General features: G+C 43.3%; 1 protein-coding gene and 1 pseudogene across 1 annotated transcript; both read left to right on the top strand.

The window, feature by feature from the left end:
- Positions 1-4711: 4711 nt before the first annotated feature.
- On the top strand, positions 4712-10847 carry LOC135549502 (cleavage and polyadenylation specificity factor subunit 5-like). Its single transcript, XM_064979518.1, has 7 exons — positions 4712-4987; positions 8712-8912; positions 9036-9099; positions 9784-9873; positions 9987-10062; positions 10147-10261; positions 10371-10847. The coding sequence occupies exons 1-7, from the start codon at positions 4863-4865 to the stop codon at positions 10390-10392; spliced, it is 693 nt and encodes a 230-aa protein (XP_064835590.1). The 5' UTR covers positions 4712-4862; the 3' UTR covers positions 10393-10847.
- Positions 10848-11041: 194 nt separating this feature from the next.
- LOC135549511 (prolyl 3-hydroxylase OGFOD1-like) lies at positions 11042-21605 on the top strand (annotated as a pseudogene).
- Positions 21606-21624: the final 19 nt, after the last annotated feature.

Raw genomic sequence — 21624 nt, 5'->3', positions numbered from 1 at the left:
TTTAATCAGCATAACAGTTTTAAGCTGTGCTAACGTACAGTGGGCCAAAAAAGTATTTAGTCAGCCACCAATTGTGCAAGTTCTCTCACTTAAAAAGATGAGAGGCCTGTAGTTTATCATAGGTACACTTCAACTATGACAGACAAAATTAGAAGAAAAAAATCCAGAAAATCACATTGTAGGATTTTTAATGAATTGATTTGCAAATTATGGTGGAAAATAAGTATTTGGTCAATAACAAAAGTTTATCTCAATACTTTGTTATATACCCTTTGTTGGCAATGACAGAGGTCAAACGTTTTCTGTAAGTCTCCACAAAGTTTACACACACTGTTGCTGGTATTTTGGCCCATTCCTCCATGCAGATCTCCTCTAGAGCAGTGATGTTTTGGGGCTGTTGCTGGGCAACACGGACTTTCAACTCCCTCCAAAGATTTTCTATGGGGTTGAGATCTGGAGACTGGCTAGGCCACTCCAGGACCTTGAAATGCTTCTTACGAAGCCACTCCTTCGTTGCCCGGGCGGTGTGTTTGGGATCATTGTCATGCTGAAAGACCCAGCTACGTTTCATCTTCAATGCCCTTGCTGATGGAAGGAGGTTTTCACTCAAAATCTCACGATACATGGCCCCATTCATTCTTTCCTTTACACGGATCAGTCGTCCTGGTCCCTTTGCAGAAAAACAGCCCCAAAGCATGATGTTTCCACCCCCATGCTTCACAGTATGTATGGTGTTCTTTGGATGCAGCTCAGCATTCTTTGTCCTCCAAAGAAGACGAGTTGAGTTTTTACCAAAAAGTTATATTTTGGTTTCATCTGACCATATGCTATTCTCCCATTCTCCCAATTTTCTTCTGGATCATCCAAATGCTCTCTAGCAAACTTCAGACGGGCCTGGACATGTACTGGCTTAAGCAGGGGGACACGTCTGGCACTGCAGGATTTGAGTCCCTGGCGGCGTAGTGTGTTACTGATGGTAGGCTTTGTTATTTTGGTCCCAGCTCTCTGCAGGTCATTCACTAGGTCCCCCCGTGTGGTTATGGGATTTTTGCTCACCGTTCTTGTGATCATTTTGACCCCACGGGGTGAGATCTTGCGTGGAGCCCCAGATCGAAAGAGATTAACAGTGGTCTTGTATGTCTTCCATTTCCTAATAATTGCTCCCACAGTTGATTTCTTCAAACCAAGCTGCTTACCTATTGCAGATTCAGTCTTCCCAGCCTGGTGCAGGTCTACAATTTTGTTTCTGGTGTCCTTTGACAACTCTTTGGTCTTGGCCATAGTGGAGTTTGGAGTGTGACTGTTTGAGGTTGTGGACAGGTGTCTTTTATACTGATAACAGTTCAAACAAGTGCCATTAATACAGGTAACAAGTGGAGGACAGAGGAGCCTCTTAAAGAAGAAGTTACAGGTCTGTGAGAGACAGAAATCTTGCTTGTTTGTAGGTGACCAAATACTTATTTTCCACCATAATTTGCAAATAAATTCATAAAAAATCATACAATGTGAATTTTTTCCCTCATTTTGTCTGTCATAGTTGAAGTGTACCTATGATGAAAATTACAAGCCTCTCATCTTTTTAAGTGGGAGAACTTGCACAATTGGTGGCTGACTAAATACTTTTTTGCCCGACTGTAATTGCAAAAGGTATTCTAATGATCAATTTTAAAATTATAAACTTGAATTAGCTAACACAACGTGCCATTGGAACACAAGGAGAGATAGTTGCTGATAATGGGCCGTTTCCATCTACAATAGTCATTTACAACATGAATGTCTACACTGTATTTCTGATCTTTTTGATGTTATTTTAATGGACAAACAAAATTGGTTTTCTTTAAAAAACAGGGACGTTTCTGTGACCCCCAAACTTTTGAAAGGTTGTGTATGTAAATAGATTTTTCTAAAATCCTGTTTTTGCTTTGTCATTATGGGATTTTTTGTTTAGAATGATGATGAGGGGGGGACTATTTGAATCAATTTTAGGATAAGGCTGTAACCTACAAAAATGTGGAAAAAGTCAAGGGGTCTGAATACTTTCCGAAAGCACCGTGTGTGTGTGTGTGTGTGTGTGTATCGTGCAGGATTCCTGATGGCATGGTGCACTGGGCTGTACGGTACCTGGTCCCTTCCATGCAGACGGAGGTTGTCAAGGACACACAGCTGTGACCGCAGACTCACCCCAGTTGACAACCTGAGGTCTTCGCCCCCATCTTCCCATTGTGTTGAATCCTTAGTGTACAGAGGCAGCTTTGTTTTTTTTATGAATCTCTTGTTATGTTTATGTAACATTCTGAATATTGATAAATAAATATACATTACTAATTGAATTGTGTCAACTCTATTGAGAAGCAGGCAAATGTGGACTTAGCTACTTTTAATTTGTCAACAGCAAGATCATTTCATTGTCAGTTACACATATGTTTTTTCCTTAATTTTACTTTTGAATAACACACATGCACTTATTTCCTTATGAAAACATTCACTGGCTGCTATAATAAAATACAATCATATCAGATGGCCTCTAGAATCATTTGAACAAAATATAAGCACAACAAAAATAGTCACAGTTACATAATGCTTGTACATAGTGCTTTAAACAATTATATCTACTCAATGGAAGTCAGTGTCATGTGGGGGCTTGCCCTGGGAATTCCTGAAGAGGCAAAGGCATAGAGGAAAGGGTTGAGGGAGCTGTTGATGATGGTGAAACCCATGAGGACATTCCAAGCTGAGTCACACACATTCTCCACAACCTCGTTCTGCACGGCCAAGTTCACCAGGGCCAGCAGGTTGAACAGGTGCAGCGGAGTCCAGAAGCAGAAGAAGGACACAACGATGCAGATGGCCAGCTTGGTCACCGTCCGCTGCCTGAGCAGGGCCGCCTGGCTCACCCTTCTGTGGAGGTAGAAGTAGGACGCCACCAGGATGCAGCAGGGAACTACAAATCCCAGCAGCGTTGGGACAAGTAGGGTGGCCATTTCTTATCTGAGGCTCTGGAAGTGTGAGCTGCAGGATTTGCCGCCATCGTATGTCTTGACGTCAAGGACAGAGAAGGTGGTAGAGGCAATGAACCCTGCCAGCCCCCACAGGGACAGGAGGAGTGCCTCTTCCCCCATATGGCCTAGCTGCGCCCAGTTGTGGGGGTACAGCACCTGGATGCAGCACTGCACACTCAGCAGGGTGATGGTCAGCACACTACCATTCAGGCTGCAATAGATCAGAAAGAAGAGCAGCTTGCAGGCAGTGGGGCCCAGATCCCAGGCCCTCAGTAGGCTGTTGATAACTAGAGGCAGGCACCGCAAGACCATCAGGTCACACAGTGCCAGATTCGGCATCAGACGCATGTTGAAGTTCCCACTCTCAAATTTCCGCCCCACGACTATCAGAACCACCACATTCCCAGGGATTCCCACAATGCAACAGAAGCCTGTGATCACGCTGGGCAACACATGGGTCATGTGCCAGTAAGGATAGGACTGGGTGCTGCATAGGGCCGAATTGTCCAGACTATTAATATCCACAGAGAATGCTGGTTAGAAACTCAACAGGGATGTTTCACTACCTCTGTTGGGCTGACGGAGACACACTAAACTCTGAGTTGTTCCCCAGATTGCCTTCACTACTGGTGGTAGTAATGATATGCTGTAAACAAAGAGTACCTGTGTATGACTCTGGGCCGGGCCTGTTTTGAATACACAATGTGTGTACAGCTCTGTGTTATGTGAAGGTAACAGCCTACCAACATGACACACTCATGTATAGCCTCCTGACCCGTGAGAATTACAGGAAAACCTCAACGGGAGGCCCCTAAAACCCTGACAAACTTTTACAGATGCACAATTGAGAGCATCCTGTCAGGCTGTATCACGGCCTGGTATGGTAACTGCACAGCCCGCAAACCGCAGGGCTCTTCAGAGGGTGATGTGGTCTGCCCAACGCATCACCGGGGGCAAACTACATGCCCTCCAGGACACCTACAGCACCCGATGTCACAGGAAGGCCAAAAAGATAATCAAGGACATCAACCACCCGTGCCACGGCCTGTTCCTGCCTCTATCTTACAGAAGGCAAGGTCAGTACAGGTGCATCAAAGCTGGGACAGAAAAACTGAAAAACAGCTTCTATCTCAAGGCCATCACACTGTTAAACTGTTGAATCACTGGCCACTTCAATAATGTTTACATACTGCTTTACTCATCTCATATTTATATACTGTATTCTATTCTACTGTATTTGCCTAGTTAAATAAAGGTTAAATTAACACTGTTTTGTTGTCAATGCCACTCCAACATTGCTTGATGTAATATTTATATATTTCTTAATTTAATTATTTTACTTTTAGATTAGTGTGTATTGTTCTGAACTGTTTGATACTACTGCACTGTTGAAGCTAGGAACACAAGCATTTCGCTACACCCGCAATAACATCTGCTAAATATATGAACGTGACCAATAAAATTAGATTTGATGGAGGAAAGTGCTTTTATTGATGAACCATCATGACCTTATTCATGCAGGGTTATAGTTTTCACATTTAACAGAACTTTTGGGGTATGTTGGACAAGGGCAAAGCAATTGGATAGAGTTCGACCACCTCAAAATTCAGATTTTCATCTACAGGAGCTACTATTATTATTGCTGGTTATTACACTCCAGCAAGATAGGTGGCGGCAATGCCCCAATTGTCGAAAGTTTACCTACTGCATCAAACACGGAACAGGAAAAAGAGAAAGAGAGGAAGGCAATTTTCGCATGGTTACGGCCTTCCATTTTTCTTTGTTATTGTTCTAGTACATGTTTTGCATTGCATTTCTACCTGAGGATTTTGAAGCTAGATTTTGTATAGTGGTATTGGAGCAATGTCGAGTGTGCCTGTTCCCAATCGTTCATCCGCCGGCTGGCCGCGCGGGGTCAGTCAGTTCGGCGGGAACAAATACATGAGCGCGCCTGCAAAACCACTCAGCCTGGAGAGAACCATTAATTTGTGAGTAACAGGGTGAAGGGACGACGACGATAGGTTTTTAACGTCAGATTATGTGTGTATGTATAGTGGTTATGCAAAGACTGCTACAATACCCGTATTTCACTCAATTGTTTGGAAGAGTTAATGGACTGCAAGCTTTGCAAGAGAAGTTTAAAAAATATATATATTTCACCTTTATTTAACCAGGTAGGCTAGTCGAGAACCAGTTCTCATTTACAACTGCGACCTGGCCAATATAACGCAAAGCAGTGCGAAGCAAACAACAACACAGAGTTACACATGGAATAAACAAACATGCAGTCAATAATACAACACAGACAGTCTATATAAAGTGTGTGCAAATGAGGTAGGATAAGGAGGTTAGGCAATAAATAGGCCATAGTGATGAAATTATTACAGTATGGCAAATTAAACACTGAGGTGATAGATGTGCAGAAGATGAGTGTGCAGGTAGCAGTACTGGGGTGCAAAGGAGCCAAATAAATAACATGGTGATGAGGTAGTTGGATGGGCTATTTACAGATTGGCTATGTACAGGTGCAGTGATCTGTGAGCTGCTCTGACAGCTTGTGCTTAAAGCTAGTGAGGGAGATATGAGGCTTCAGTGATTTTTGCAGTTCGTTTCAGTCATTGGCAGCAGAGAACTGGAAGGAAAGGCAGCCAAAGGGAGTGTTGGCTTTGGGGGTGACCAGTGAAATGTACCTGCTGGAGCGAGTGCTTCGGGTCGGTGCTGCTATGGTGACCAGTGAGCAGAGATAAGGTGGGGCTTTACCTAGCAAAGACTTATAGATGACCTGGAGCCAGTGGGTTTGGCGACGGATATGAAGCTAGGGCCAGCCAACGAGAGCATGCAGGTCGCAGTGGTGGGTAGTGTATGGGGCTTTGGTGACAAAACGGATGGCACTGTGATAGACTGCATCCAATTTGCTGAGTAGAATGTTGGAGGCTATTTTGTAAATGACATGAAGGATGAAGGATGCTTTGAAGGATGAAGGATGCTTTGTTGCAAAATAGGAAGCCGATTCTAGATTGAATTTTGTATTAGAGATGCTTAATGTGAGTCTGGAAGGAGAGCTTACAGTCTAACCAGACACCTAGTTATTTGTAGTTGTCCACATATTCTAGGTCAGAACCGTCCAGAGTAGTGATGCTGGACGGATGGGCAGGTGTGGGCAGCGATTGGTTGAAGAGCATGCATTTAGTTTTGCTTGCATTTAAGAGCAGTTGTATGGCCATGGAAGGAGAATGGTGTGGCATTGAAGCTCATCTGGAGGTTAGTTAACACAGTGTCCGAAGAAGGGCCAGAAGTATACAGAATGGTGTTCTCTGCGTATAGGTGGATCAGAGAATCACCAGCAGCAAGAGCGACATCATTGATGTATACAGAGAAGAGTCGGCCCTAGGATTGAACCCTGTGGCACCCCCATAGAGACTGCCAGAGGTCCGGACAACAGGCCCTCCGATTTGACACACTGAACTCTGTCTGAGAAGTAGTTGGTGAACCAGGCGAGACAGTCATTTGAGAAACCAAGGCTGTTGAGTCTGCCGATAAGAATATGGTGATTGACAGAGCCGAAAGCCTTGGCCAGGTTGACGAATAGAGCTGCACAGTGTATTGTCTCTTATCAATGGCGGTTATGATATCGTTTAGGACCTTGAGCATGGCTGAGGTGCACCCATGACCAGCTCGGAAACCAGATTGCATAATTGCATAGTGGAAAAGGTACGGTGGGATTCGAGATGGTCTGTGATTTGTTTGTTAACTTGGCTTTCGATGACCTTAGAAAGTCAGGGTAGGATGGATATAGGTCTGTAGCAGTTTGGGTCTAGAGTGTCTCCCCCTTTGAAGAGGGGGATGACCGCGGCAGCTTTCCAATCTTTGGGGATCTCAGACAATACGAAAGAGAGGTTGAAGAAGCTAGTAATAGGGGTTGTAACGGGTGGGATTTTAACAAATCAAAATGTAATTAAAAAGAAGGATGGACTTCAAAAAACAAGTTGACCTACAACAACTTCCATTGACACTATTAAATATGTAAATTATGTTAAGTAGCTTAATAATGAACCTATGTATTGATGTGAAAACAGATTTGAATTTCTAATAATTAATATATTATGTTTGTAAAATGTGAAACAAGCACGAGCTAGCGCGATCGATCTTCTTTCGGATTTGGTTGTCAGATTGCATCCAACTTTTAGGTGCATACACCACCACCTATTGCAATGCTGTGAGACCATTCATAGCCTACCTACATTAAATTGTTGATACCTTAGTGGAAAATTGCCCCTCCAACTATTAGCCATCTATCATTTAAAAAAATCTCCACCCCATTCCACTATTTAACCCTATCTAATCCTACTCCAGACCACGGGTCTTGAGAGGACATTACACCACCACTCAACACCCGAAGGTGAGATCATATTGGCGCATTGTAGCATGTATTTGCATATTTTTGTTATGGAACGCGTACTCTGAATTGGGTGTGTGTGCCCAATAACTCAATTTGTAGTAAACACCACCATTTTTAGTAACTTTGGAAAATGGTTAAGTTTACAAAATGCAGTCCACTCTGTTACAGATTATAGTTTTGGAAACAGAAAACTGTATTACGATTATTACGAAATGTTTAATCGATGAGAAAATCTGCAGAATGTCTCCCACTGCCAGCCACTGGGCTTCTTCTCATCACCATATTTGGTTGTGAGTGGAAATGCCAACCAGATGCTTCACATTTACACATCAGGTGAAATATCTGGCGTGTTCTTTTGTCTCATTCTTCTATCTTTGAGCTAGCTCTGCTCTACTTAATGGCCCCTTCCTTTCACTCTACCTGTCCCGCCCAGAAAACATTTGCCAGTGAGATGTCTCGCCCTGGGGCACCTGTGATATGAGGACAATAAGTAAACCTGGGCAGCAGGGTAGCCTAGTGGTTAGAGCGTTGGGCTAGTATCCGAAAGGTTTCAAGTTCAAATCCCAGAGCTGACAAGGTTCCAATCTGGCGTTCTGCCCCTGAACAAGGCAGTTAACCCATTATTCCTAGGCCGTCATTGAAAATAAGAATTTGTTCTTAACTGACTTGTCTAGTTAAAGGTAAAATAAAATAAATTTTAAGAAACAGTGGCCCCGCCCCGATCAGAAACAATTTGAGAGTGGGGTGTCTTGCTTTCCTACCGTCTCTGGACGAGCTTTGGGGTGAGTAACTACCGGAAGTGTTGTCAAATCTTGTGGACTGCTATAGTATTATGTTTTCCAAGCAGTATCTTGAGCCGGCTCTGCGCTGTCCTGATCTGGAGAGAGAATGTAATGAATGTCTATTTGAATTCTGGCTAGCTTTGCAGCTGACTCTATGTCCAATTTGACAGCCCAGTTTGTGGCACAAAATTACGATGAATTGCTAGTCTACTGTCCTGTAGATGCATCCTCATTCAAAAGCTATACCGTGTGTGTTTGTGAGGGGTTACTGGGTAGCAGTGAAGGCTGTTGAGGGGAGGACGGATCATAATAATGGCTGGAACGGAGCGATTGGTATGGCATCGAACAATGGAAACCATGTGTTTGGTGTATTTGATACCATTCCGACAATTCCGCTCCAGCCATTACCACGAGCCCTTCCTCCCCAATTAAGGTGCCACCAACCGCTTGTTCTGGGTAGTGTGTGCACATTAGTCGAGGCATGCTATGGGATGTGCACATTTAAAAATGGTATTCATGACATTGTTTCAGATACCCTCTCACCAACTACACATTTGGGACCAAGGAGCCTCTGTATGAGAAGGACAGTTCAGTGGCAGCACGGTTCCAGAGGATGCGGGAGGAGTTTGACAAGCTGGGCATGCGGAGGGCGGTGGAGGGAGTGCTTATTGTCCATGAGCACAGGTTGCCCCATGTACTGCTGTTGCAGCTGGGAACCACCTTCTTCAAACTGTAAGCACTACTACCAACCAAGCACAGCCTGCAGGAGTTACATCAACAGTCTGTTTGTTTTTAAAGTGTGTGCATGTATGTTTGTATGGTTCTCTTATAGGGTTGTCTATTTGTCTCTTGTAGGCCAGGTGGAGAGCTGAGCCCAGGGGAGGATGAGGTGGATGGGCTGAAACGTCTGATGACAGAGGTACGATACACATATACTCTCAAAGGAGGCCGGCCAGAGTTGGAATCACAACCTCAGATGACATCCATCCTAGCATTCTCTTACCTCTCAAACTCTTCTTTCAGTTTTCAGCCATTCCATTCGCCTACATTTGGCTCCGTGTAAACTCCAATTCTGATGCTGTGTGTTAATGTTTAGAAACATCAATAATCATCACTTTCGAAAAAGAATCTTTAAAAAAACAACTTATTGTAGCAGTTTTGCACACATTGTGTGCCTCCAGTTGATGAACAACACTTGCTCCCCAGTTAGCTTACACACAGGTGTGCAGAGTGCGCAAGATAGCTAATTAGCACAGGTGGCAGCCTATGTCTTCCGTAAACAAGCACTGTAACATGGGGATACGGCCGTGTGGGAACACAAACCTAGCCCTATAAAGGTGTGTAGTAATTTACAGTTTGAAAAATATATATTTCTCGCTGATATGAAAGATGAATTCCTTAAGTTTCCAAAACAGTACTGCAAGCGATGCGTGTTAATGTTTAGAGCAAGTGTCGGGGGCTTTTAACAAAACTACCCCGGTCAAAAAACACTTATCGTCAATAGGCGCTAAAGTAGTTTGCGTCTATCAATGGGGTAGCATTCTCTAAGATCCTGTAGGATGCAGTGATGTCATAGTGATTGTCTTTACTGTGTCTTTGTCAGATCCTGGGCCGGCAGGACGGGGTGAAGCAGGATTGGGTGATCGATGACTCCATCGGAAACTGGTGGCGCCCCAACTTTGAACCCCCACAGGTGAGCATAACCCAACACACAGTACAGTTTACACTGAAATGTATGGAGGAGGAGAAATTGAGCCTACAGTAAATATTTGTGTTGTAAATATTTGCTTTTCTGTTCTGCTGCAGTATCCCTACATTCCAGCCCACATCACTAAACCCAAGGAGCATAAAAAGCTCTTCCTGGTTCAACTGCAGGAAAAAGGTAAGTGCCCCTTAGCTAGTCAAAATCTGTTCTACATACTCTACTCACATAATCATTAGTGATATTTGCTTCTGTGTCTTTCAGCTCTGTTTGCAGTCCCAAAGAATTACAAACTGGTGGCAGCCCCTCTGTTTGAGCTTTATGACAACGCCCCTGGCTATGGGCCAATCATATCCAGCCTACCGCAACTACTAAGCAGGTAGTGTGTGTTATATATTGTGTATAAATCACTTTTGTGTGTTAGAATGAGTGTATTAAGGGTGTGTGTGAGCTCAGGTATGCTGTATATTCATATGTATTTCCTGTAGGTTCAACTTTATCTACAACTAAATGGTGTGAGAATGGGCACAGTGGCTGGCTGTCTCTGTGAGTGCAGCCATATATGGGTGAAATGAAGACATGGCGTGGAATTAATACAATGTGGGGCAATCAAAATAAGCAACACAAGGCTACTCACCTCTGGCTTCCTGGTAAGGCTGAACAAAAAACCCACCATCTCAAGAGAAGGGACCGTAAATGTGCTCTTTACAATGATGGAAGAAAATATACTGTCAGACTTTTTGTTTGGATCTGAAAAAAATCTGTAATTTCTTACATGCTTAAACTGCAACCCAGTGTCTCAAGAATCAGATGTTATGTTCTTGCAACAGAATACATTTTTTTGATTAAAGAAACAACAGCATTGAGTTTCCTGTTGTGTTTTAACCTGTATTACTGTCATGCTATTTCTTTTTCTTAAAAAATAAATAAATTAGTCTTTTCATGAAGACTGGCTTTTATACCAAGTGTGTTGATGACGTTTTGGTGTATTGTTTTCACTATATGTGCTTCCCTCTCGGTGATGTCATTTGGAAACACAATGTCAACTTTCACTGCTATATTTTACGACACAAGGAAGAGCCGTTTGTGAGCCGGCTCTATTTAAGTGTAATGAGACAAATTAACCGGTTCACCGAAAAGACTCGGAACCACTAACGTACTGCTGCGTTTTTATGACGCAATTTAACCGCGACATATTTATACTAAAATTATTTGTAAACGATAGCGAGAAAGGAAAGAAAAGTGAAGAGCGAGCAGAACTTTCTGCACTACTCGAGGACACCGATGTGAAGGAAGCATGGTCGCAGCGAGCGAAGTACTCTCATGGTCAGCTACATGTGTTTACATCAAGCACATGCTTTGGCTAGTCTTGTTACATAGATGATTATTTGATCGATACGTTATTAGTCACCCTACATATCAATATTGTCAGTCAAGTGCAAAGCTTTAGTCACAACTTTGCTTAGAAGATGTGGGTCAAACTACCTCAACCATTATCACTTTTCATTAAGTTACATTTTTTATTAGTATTTTCTAAGGAATACGCATGGTATTCATCAGCCAACGAACTGCTTACTTGCAGGTTCCTTCTCGACAATGAAACACAAAGATCTGATTACGAATTTAAAGTAAATGGCACCGTAGTATATCACTTTTTAAGCTTAAGTATAATACAGGAAGGCACAATTTATAGCTAATATTTACACGTGTATTGGAGAGGGGGGCAGTGTATAAGCTGAGCAGTATAATAAGAGTCTGGTAGCAGCAGTTGTGATGTGTGTGTGTAGCATTCAGAAAGTATTCTGACCCCTAGACTTTTTCCACATTTTGTTACGTTATAGCCTTATTCCAAAATTTATGAAAAAAACTATTTAATCAATCTACACACAATACCCCATAATGACAAAGCAAAAACAGTTTATTTTTAATTTACAAAAAAATCTATCACATCTAGAAAAGTATTCATACTTGTTACTCAGTACTTTGTTGAAGCAATGTTGGCAGCAATTACAGCCTTGAGTATGACACGACAAGCTTGTCACACCTCTATTTGGGGAGTTTCTCCCATTCTTTTCTGCAGATCCTCTCAAGCTCTCAGGTTGGATGGAAAGCATTGCTGCACAGCTATTTTCAGGTCTCTCCAGTCTCTTGGCTGGGTCAAGACTCTTGGCTGGGTCACTCAAGGACATTGAGACTTGTCCCAAAGCCACTGCTGCGTTGTCTTGGCTGTGTGCTTAGGGCCGTTGTTCTGTTTGAAGTCAGGTCCTGAGCGCTCTGGAGCAGGTTTTCATCAAGGATCTCTCTGTACTTAGCTCCATTCATCTTTCCCTCGATCCTGACTAGTCTCCCAGTCACTGCCGCTGAAAAACATCCCCACAGTAAGATGCTGCCACCATCATGCTACACAATAGGGATGGTACCAGGTTTCCTCCAGATGTGACCCTTGGAATTCAGGCCAAATTGTTAAATCTTGGTTTCATCAGACCAGAGAATCTTGTTTCTCATGGTCTGAGAGTCCTTTAGGTACAGAGGAACTCTGGAGATCTGTCAGAGTAACCATCAGGTTCTTGGTCACCTCCCTGACCAAGGCCCTTCTCTCCCGATTGCTCAGTTTGGCTGGGTGGCCAGCTTTAGGAAGAGCCTTGGTGGATCCAAACTTCTTCCATTTTAGAATGGTGGAGGCAACTGTGTTCTTGGGGACCTTCAATGCAGCATATTATTTTTGGTACCCTTCCTCAGATCTTGACCTTTACCTTGACACAATCTTTACCTTGACACAATCCTGTATCAGAGCTCTACGGTCAATTCCTTCGACCTCATGACTTGGTTTTTGCTTTGACATGTACTGTCAACTGTGGGACCTTATATAGACCGGTGTGCCTTTCCAAATCATGTCCAATCAATTGAATTTATCACAGGTGGACTCCAATCAAGTTGTAGAAACATCTCAAGGATGATCATTGGAAACAAGATGCACTTTAACTTAATTTCGAGTCTCATAGTAAAGGGTCTGAATACTTATGTAAATAAGACATTTCTGTTTATTTTTAATACATTAGCAAACCTTTCTAAAAACCTGTTTTCACTTAAAAAAAAATATCAATTTTAGAGTAAGGCTGTGACGTAACCAAATTTGGAAAAAGTCAAGGGTTCTGAATACTGTATATGTGTATGTCTGTGTGGGTCTGTGCATGAGTGAGTGCATGTGTGCTACGATGCGGAGAATAAGAACAGTTCAAGTGTTCAGCAGTCAGATGGCTTGTAGATACAAACAAGCTCAGTGACAGTTTCTATCAGACCTCATTCGCTTATACCTTCTCCTTGTAGCGTGGGGTCCTTTATGATGCTGCGTGTCTTCCTCAGACACCCTTTCGGGTATATGTCCTGGATGGGTGGAAGCACTGTCCCAGTGATGTACTGGTCCATCTTCACCACCCGCTGGAGGGTCTTGCATTTGTGCACGGGGCAATTCTCATACTAGGCCGTGATGTAACTGGTCAGGACGCTCTTGATGGTGCAGCGGTAGTATTTGGAGAGGACCCGGGGCGGTATGCCGGATTTCTTTAGTCGCCTAAGGAAGTAGAGACGCTGTTGCAACCTCTTGACAAGAGTGGTGGTGTTGTTGATCCATGACACGTCACACGACATGTGATGTGAATGCTGAGGAACTTAAAACTAGTGACTCTCTCCACTGCAGTCCCGTTGATGTGGATCGTGGCATGTTAATCATTTTGGGCTCCTGAGTGGCACAGCGGTCTAAGGCACTGCATCAGTGCAAGTGGCGTCACTATAGTATCTGGTTCAAATCCAGGCTGTATCACATCCGGTCGTGATTGGGAGTCCGATAGGGTGGCGTGCAATTGGCCCAGCATCGTCCCTATTTGGCCGGAGTAGGCCGTCATTGTAAATAAGAATTTGTTCTTAACCGACTTGCCTGGTTAAATAAAGGTTAAATAAAAAAATAATAACCTCCTTTGTTTTGCTGACATTGCGGGAGAGGTTGTTGTCATGACATCCCAATGCCTATTCACGTACCTCCTCCCTATAGGCTAACTCATCATTGTTATCAGGCCTGCAACCGTGTTGTCGTCAGCAAACCTGATGGAGTTGGTGTCGTGCAATGCCACGCAGTCCTGGGTGAACAGGGATTGCAGCAGAGGACTGAGGGCACACCCCTGTGGGGCCCCTGTGTTACGGGTCAGTGTGGAAGAGGTGTTGTTGCCAATCCTCACAGCCTGTGGTCTGCCCGTCAGGAGGTCCAGGATCCAGTTGCTCTGAGTTTGGTGTCGAGCTTGGAGGGAACAATAGTGTTGAATGCTGAACTGTAATCAATGAACAGCATTCTCACATAGGTGTTCCTCTTGTCCAGATGTGTTACGGCCGTGTGCACAGCGATGGAAATGGATCTGGATCTGTTGTAGCGGTAGGCAAATTGGAGTGGGTCCAGTCAGCTTGTCATGCTGGCCTTGGTGTGGGCCATGACCAGCCTCTCAAAGCACTTCATGATGACCGATGAGACTGCGACGGGGTGATTGTCATTTGGGCCACTGGGACAATGGTGGTCTCCTTAAAGCAGGTGGGGACTACAGCCCGGGTCAGGTTGAAGATGTCTGAGATGCTAGCTGGTCAGCACACCCTCTGAGAACGCGGCCAGGGATGCCATCTGGCCCGGCAGCTTTGTGAGTATTCACTTTTTTGAGAGTTTTTCTCAAGTCAGCCTTGATAAGCGAAAGCATCTGGTCGTCCGGAGCAGCGAGAGTCTTCCTGGATGGCTCTTTGTCTGCCTTTAAGCAAGCATTCAATGTGTTAAGATCATCTGGGAGTGAGGCTTTGGTGGGCACCGCACAGCTGGATTTGCCTTTGTAGTCTGTGGTAGTCAGTAGTCTTTGCCACATGCAACGTGAGTCTGAAATGTCAAACATCATTTCAAGTTTGAGTCTGTATTGTCTTTTTGCGTCCTTAATCCATTTGCGAAGCTCCTACCTGCTTGCCTTGTACGTGTTGCGCACCACCGATTCATCGGTTTCGTTCTGCTGACATGCTGCGGTGCGTGCTCTCATATATGGCACCCAAAGAGAAGTAAGAAACTGGTGTCACAAAAAAGTATGTTTTTAGAGTATTGAGGTTCACCACCTTCCTATGTGCTGTTAGAATGGGTTAGAACCTTAAATGAAAATGTTCCAGAGGTAACAACTGACTCTAAGACATACATTAGTTAATGTTACATTTATTCACATAATTAGTGTTAAAACTTTTTTTATATTGGTAGACCAGTCGTTGAGTGTTCCTCTTAAGGGGGCCTGGAGCTGGACTGCCACCTACCGGGGCGGCAGGGTAGCCTAGTGGTTAGAGCGTTGGACTAGTAACCGGAAGGTTGCGAGTTCAAACCCCTGAGCTGACAAGGTACAAATCTGTTGTTCTGCCCCTGAACAGGCAGTTAACCCACTGTTCCCAGGCCGTCAGTGAAAATAAGAATGTGTTCTTAACTGACTTGCCTGGTTAAATAAAGGTAAAATAAAAAAAGTTTAAAACAAAAATTCCCTCACTGCATCATCAGGAACTTCATCCAGAGTGACAGCTTTACAGAGAACCTACAGAGGGAGCTTCTAGACCTCAACTTCCATGAGAAGTCCAACGACCTGTACAAATTTAATCAGGAGAAAAAGGAAAACTGATAGGAATACAGTTTGGAAACGGGTTGCTCCTTGCTCATAATAATTCAGGATGGCGGTCGCGTGTTTGTGAGGGAGAGGTCCTGAGTTCAAGCCTCGGTATGCGCTGAATCAGGGGAAAGCGGTACTCACTACGCAAGCAGCGTGATGTTCTTTACATGTGCATGCTCTCAGTTTGGCTGTTTTTGAGCTTTGTGCGTGTTTTCAGGGCAGGACTATTTGGGCGGTTTCAATCCTGGCTGGGGAAAGTGTTGGGGGTAGAACTGAAGCCCACAGTGGACATTTCCTGTGCCAAGTACCAATACACTGGTGAGTCACATGTTTTTACCTCTACTCTTCAAAAAAACAATGAGCAAGTCTTAATATTAGCATGTTCTTCCTAGAAAAGAGCAGAAGCACTGAGCTATCCCCCCAAGATATCCTGTTCTACCCACTGCATAGTTAGTCTATATGGACATGCATATTTCTGGAATTAATTATGAAATATACATTGTCTTTATCAATGCCCTCTCTATCTCTCTGTCGGTAGATGTTCTGTTGTGTCATGATGATGAGTTGGAGGGGAGGCGTGTTGCCTTCATCCTCTACTTTGTCCCTCCATGGGAGAGCAGCGATGGAGGAACCCTGGATCTCTTTAGCGCAGATGGTAAGTATTGGTGTGTGGGTGGGTGTGTGTGTATTGGCGTGAGTGAAAAAATGTGTGTTTTAACTTATAATCTACTTTGTGCATAGATCACTTCCAGCCCCATAGTGTGGTGAAGTCTCTGGTGCCCAGCTGGAACACTCTGGTTCTCTTCGAGGTTTCACCCGTCTCCTTCCACCAGGTAGTTCTTCATATACCACCGGATAACAACCACACACTTCTCACCTGTCCAGGTAGCAGTAGTGCAATCTACGGATGGTTGTCTCTCTGTGTGTTTGTCCAGGTTTCACGGGCCGTCTTTGGAGCGACCCCCTCGTCACACAGAGCCCCCCTTCCCAAGGAGCCCCCACCTTCTCAGAGTTGTAAGTGTGTGTGTGTTCTGAAACAGTGAACTCACAGCCATATAGCAAGGATGTGGTCACAAGGATGTGTGCGTGTGTGCATTTTACCTGAGTGTGTATTTTGTGTGTCTGTTCACAGTGCTGCTAGAGTGGCTGAATCCACTGCATCTGGATGTTGACTACCAGTCACAGGTTCAGCAAGAGTTAGAGGACAGCTGAGATCCAGCTCAAGAATTTCCTCAAAGTAACACCATTACTCTACCTCTTAATTTTTCCATCTCTCTCCTGCTGCCTCTCTCCTGGTTGACAGTGTCTGTCTCTACAGGAGGAGAAGTTTAAGGAGGTGAGTGAAGCACTGCGATAGACTGACGTCCAGTGGACCAAGCAAGGTCCTCCCAACAGGAGTTGAGCCTGTCAAGTAATTTGTTTGTGTGAGTTTGAGAGAGATCCCAAACGTGTTATGATGGCTGTAAACGTATATGATGTGTGTAAATATTTTTGTGTATGTCCGTTGTGCAGATGTTATGAAGTGACTTCGTTAGAGTCCTTCCCCCAGTGTGTGAGTGCATGCTGGGAGTTGTTGTTCTCGGAGGCATTCTTACTGCTTCTGTCCAACTTCACTGGCCTGAGACTGCACTATCTCAGCCCTAGTGACGACGACAAGGAGGAAGAGAAGGACCAAGAATATGAACAAGAGAGAGAAGCCACAGGGTCATCTGGGTACTAACCATCAGCTAATAAGAATACCAAAGGTGTGTTGCTTGTTTGTGTATGTACACTACCGGTCAAAAGCTTTCACTGGTTTTTCTTTATTTTTTACTATTTTCTGTGAAGACGTCAATACTATGAAATAACACATATGGAATCATGTAGTACGCAAAAAAGTGATAAACAAATCTAAACATATTTTATATTTGAGATTCTTCAAATAGCCACCCTTTGCCTTGATGACAGCTTTGCACACTCTTGGCATTCTGCCAACCAGCTTCACCTGGAATGCTTTTCCAACAGTTTTGAAGGAGTTCCCACATAGGCTGAGCACTTGTTGGCGGCTTTTCCTTCACTCTGTGGCCCAACTCATCCCAAACCATCTCAATTGGGTTGAAGTCGGGGGATTGGGGAGGCCAGGTCATCTGATGCAGCACACTCCATCACTCCTTCTTGGTAAAATAGCTCTTATACAGCCTGGAGGTGTTGGGTCATTGTCCTGTTGAAAAACAAATGATAGTCCCACTAAGTGCAAACCAGATGGGATGGTGCATCTCTGCAGAATGCTGTGGTAGCCATGCTGGTTAAGTGTGCCTTGAATTCGAAATAAATCACAGACAGTGTCACCAGCAAAGCACCCCCACACCAAAACACCTCCTCCTCCATGCTTCACGGTGGGAACCACACATGCGGAGATCATACGTTCACCTACTCTGCGTCTCACAAAAACACGGAAATTGGAACCAAAAATCTCAAATTTGGACTCCAGATCAATGGACAAATTTCCACCAGGCTAATGTCCATTGCTCGTGTTTCTTGGCCCAAGCAAGTCTCTTCTTATTATTGGTGTCCTTTAATAGTGGTTTCTTTGCAGCAATTCGACCATGGAGGCCTGATTCACACAGTGTCCTCTGAACAGTTGATGTTGAGATGTGTCTGTTACTTGAACTCTGTGAAGCATTTATTTGGGCTGCAATTTCTGAGGCTGGTAACTCTAATGATCTTGTCCTCTGCAGCAGAGGTAACTCTGGGCCTTCCATTCCTGTGGCAGTCCTCATGAGAGCCAGTTTCGTCATAGCGTTTGATTGTTTTTGCGACTGCACTTGAAGAAACGTTCGAAGTTCTTGAAATTTTCTGTATGGACTGACCTTCATGTCTTAAAGTAATGATGGATTGTCATTTCTCTTTGCTTATTTGAGCTGTTCTTGCCATAATATTGACTTGGTATTTTACCAAGTAGGGTTATCTTCTGTATACCCCCATACCTCACAACACAACTTATTGGCTCGAACATATTAAGAAGGAAAGAAATTCCACAAAGTAACTTTTAAGAAGGCACATCTGTTAATTGAAATGCATTCTAGGTGATTATCCCATGAAGCTGGTTGAGAGAATACCAAGAGTGGTCAAAGCTGTCATCAAGGCAAATGGAGGCTATTTGAAGAATCTCAAATATAAAATAGATTTAGATTTGTTTAACACTTTTTTGGTTACCACATGATTCCATATGTTTTATTTCATAGTTTTGATGTCTTCACTATTCTACAATGTAGAAAATAGTACAAATAAAGAATGAGTAGGTGTTCTAAAACTTTTGACAGGTAGTGTATGTGTGGGTTTGTGTGTGTTGACCCCTGTGTGTATCCTCAGATATGTGTGTTTGTGAGCCTTGACCTTTCTGTACCTCCTTAGGACTGAATATACCTTTCTAAGTATGTATTGACCCCTCTGTGTGTATTCTCAAGAGCCGAGCACTCCGGTGTGTGTTGGAGAACTGCGTTGCTGGGCTCACGGGGACTACACACTACTGCACGATGGAGACGCATCGAGAGCGGAGTACGCCCTTGACCTACTGCTGCCCCTGAGCTGTCCTGGTCAGTCACACACACGCTTAATCAGACACTCATGCCTAATCACACAGACACACAATGTAGGTTGGAATCATAGTTTGGGAAATATTTAAAAAATTGTAAGTGTGAATGTTATCATACACAATATCAAATCCAAAGTGTGATAACTGTCTTTTTATTTTTCAGACTGGCAGACTGAGTTTGGGGGCTTCACCTCTTATATTGCTAATGAAGAGGATGAGGAGGTGAGTGATGTCACTGTTCAAATGGCAACTGATCAACTAGATTCCTGTGATTGTCATGGTTGTCATTTCTCATCGGTGTCCTTCTGTCCGCAGCTCCTGATGGTGTATCCAGAGGTCAACTCCCTGGCTCTTGTCTACAGGGACAAAGAGACTCTCAAATTTGTCAAACATATAATTCACAGAAGCTCCACCCTACCTATTGGTGATTCTTGTAGGAGAGCAGTTTATGACTTCTCCTTTGTGTATTATGAATGAGTTTTTGTGTGTATGTGTTGAGGTGTATGTGTTTGTAATATAACATCACTGTGAGGGGTGGTCGGTCTACTCTAAAGCCTCATGATGTCATGTGTTCTTCATTAAAGTAAACAGACTGGGATACCCTGTTACCATGGTTACCTGGTTTTGGTCGGCAGACACAGAGTAACACAGGTTTTTTTGTTGTTGAAATGTCTACAGTGACAGCACTTGGTAGTATTTTGTTTTCTTTATCATGCCGTTGTTGTGGCCCTGTATGGCTGAGTTGGTAGATCATGGCATTAGCAACGCCAGAGTTGTGGGTTTGTTTCCCGGAGCTACCCAGACGTGAAATATATGCACACGTGATTGCAAGTCATGTTGGATAAAAGCATCTGCTAAATGGAAATAATAATAATATTATTATTATATATTGCTAGTTTATTTGTGTGTCTGTAGTATGTGTTCAAACTATCTTACAGTATTCATGCTGTCACTGTAAAAACGAATCTGTCTGCAAGGAAAGTAAACTACAGAGCAGTGATTGAACATTAGAGAACCAAATCCACACACACTGGCACAACCACCACTCCGATGTTAAATTCTTCACTTGGATATCAAACTGAATAACAAATGAGTAAAAACAGCTAGATGTTTGGCAGACCTATGATTTCACTCATCTTTTAAAATTTATTTTTATTGGCCCATCCCCTCTTCTTACAGCATTTGTTGTTATATTTATGTATGACTCATATTTTACATACATGGCACCTTTTTTTACGCAGTAGTTACATAGCAAAATATAGTTATTTAAATACATTGCATAGTACTTAAACACATCGGTATACATTATTTAGTTTTTAGTCACCGTAGTGAAAATATTGAAACAATGGTTGCAGTCTGACTGTTACATTTCGACAAAGGATGTAGATACATACTGTAACTATAGATTGTCACACCAGATATTGTGATTTAACCAGAGGCTTTTGGTATCCATTACTGGGAGTTACAGGTTGGGTACTGTTTGGTGTAACACAGAATTTTCGAGCAACTTTAACTTGGCGACACTATCTTCGTTCTCGATTCGGACAAACGTATCTTTTAAAATGGCTGTGTCCAATTGCAAGTGGTGCGAAAATGCTCCATTATTAAAATACATGTTTTGCTACATTAAGTAATCTAACGATGTACACGTCGCCGTCTTGTCTATTTCAAATATTCTCCCATCGATCGAGATAGTTGTGTCATCATGACAACTAGGGAAACTGGGATATTTTCTACGATTTGGTAAATAGGAAATGTATGAGTTTCCTAATTCCAACTAGCATGTGAAAGCGGCATAATCTCTCCTGGGCAGATGAAACGGCGAGAAACTGTCAAGGCTCACATAGAATTGTGTTATTACTAGCAGCGGTAGTTTCTGGTTTGGGGTTTTAATCGTTGATTATTTGGACGAATCAAGATTGGGCGAAGGCGGTGCTTGAACTGGTGCGGTTATTTTCAAGCTCGCGTGGACGATAAACGGTTTTCAGTAGAATCCACAACCACAAAGTAAAACAATTCTATATCATATCTTCCTTTGCACAAAGATAATCACAATTGTTAATGGAACCCCCCAGCAGTGAAATATAGATAATGTGTTTGTGATGATTACAATCTTGCTGCTGTGATCAAAGAGGATACTTAGGGATGAACAGTAGTCTAACATGTTTAATGTGTGTGGGTGTTTGACAGTAACACAGCACTACAGATATATTTCAGCACCAGGGTTTATTAATCGATGGGGATATTTTAGCTTTGCACACTGATGCGCTGGCATATCAGATTCTGAGAGAGGGCTCAAGTCTGTCTTGACTTCACCTGTCCGAATTTTCTTGGAAGGGGCTCCGATTAATAGTGAGGCCATTTCCTGTCATGCCTAGATAAGACCGACAGTTTACTGTCAGACCTTATGTGGGCCTTGGTCACATCATTTTTTTTTTATGTGAATCCTTTCTATTCTGTTTATAGGCTCCATCTGGCCTGCTTTTGTCCCCAAGCAGTTGCCAT

This window comes from Oncorhynchus masou, chromosome 1 (genome assembly GCF_036934945.1).
Source record: "Oncorhynchus masou masou isolate Uvic2021 chromosome 1, UVic_Omas_1.1, whole genome shotgun sequence".
In the NCBI taxonomy this organism is placed as follows: domain Eukaryota; kingdom Metazoa; phylum Chordata; class Actinopteri; order Salmoniformes; family Salmonidae; genus Oncorhynchus; species Oncorhynchus masou.
The sequence above is the reverse complement of the archived record's forward strand: the minus strand, read 5'-3'. Positions and strand labels throughout refer to the sequence as shown.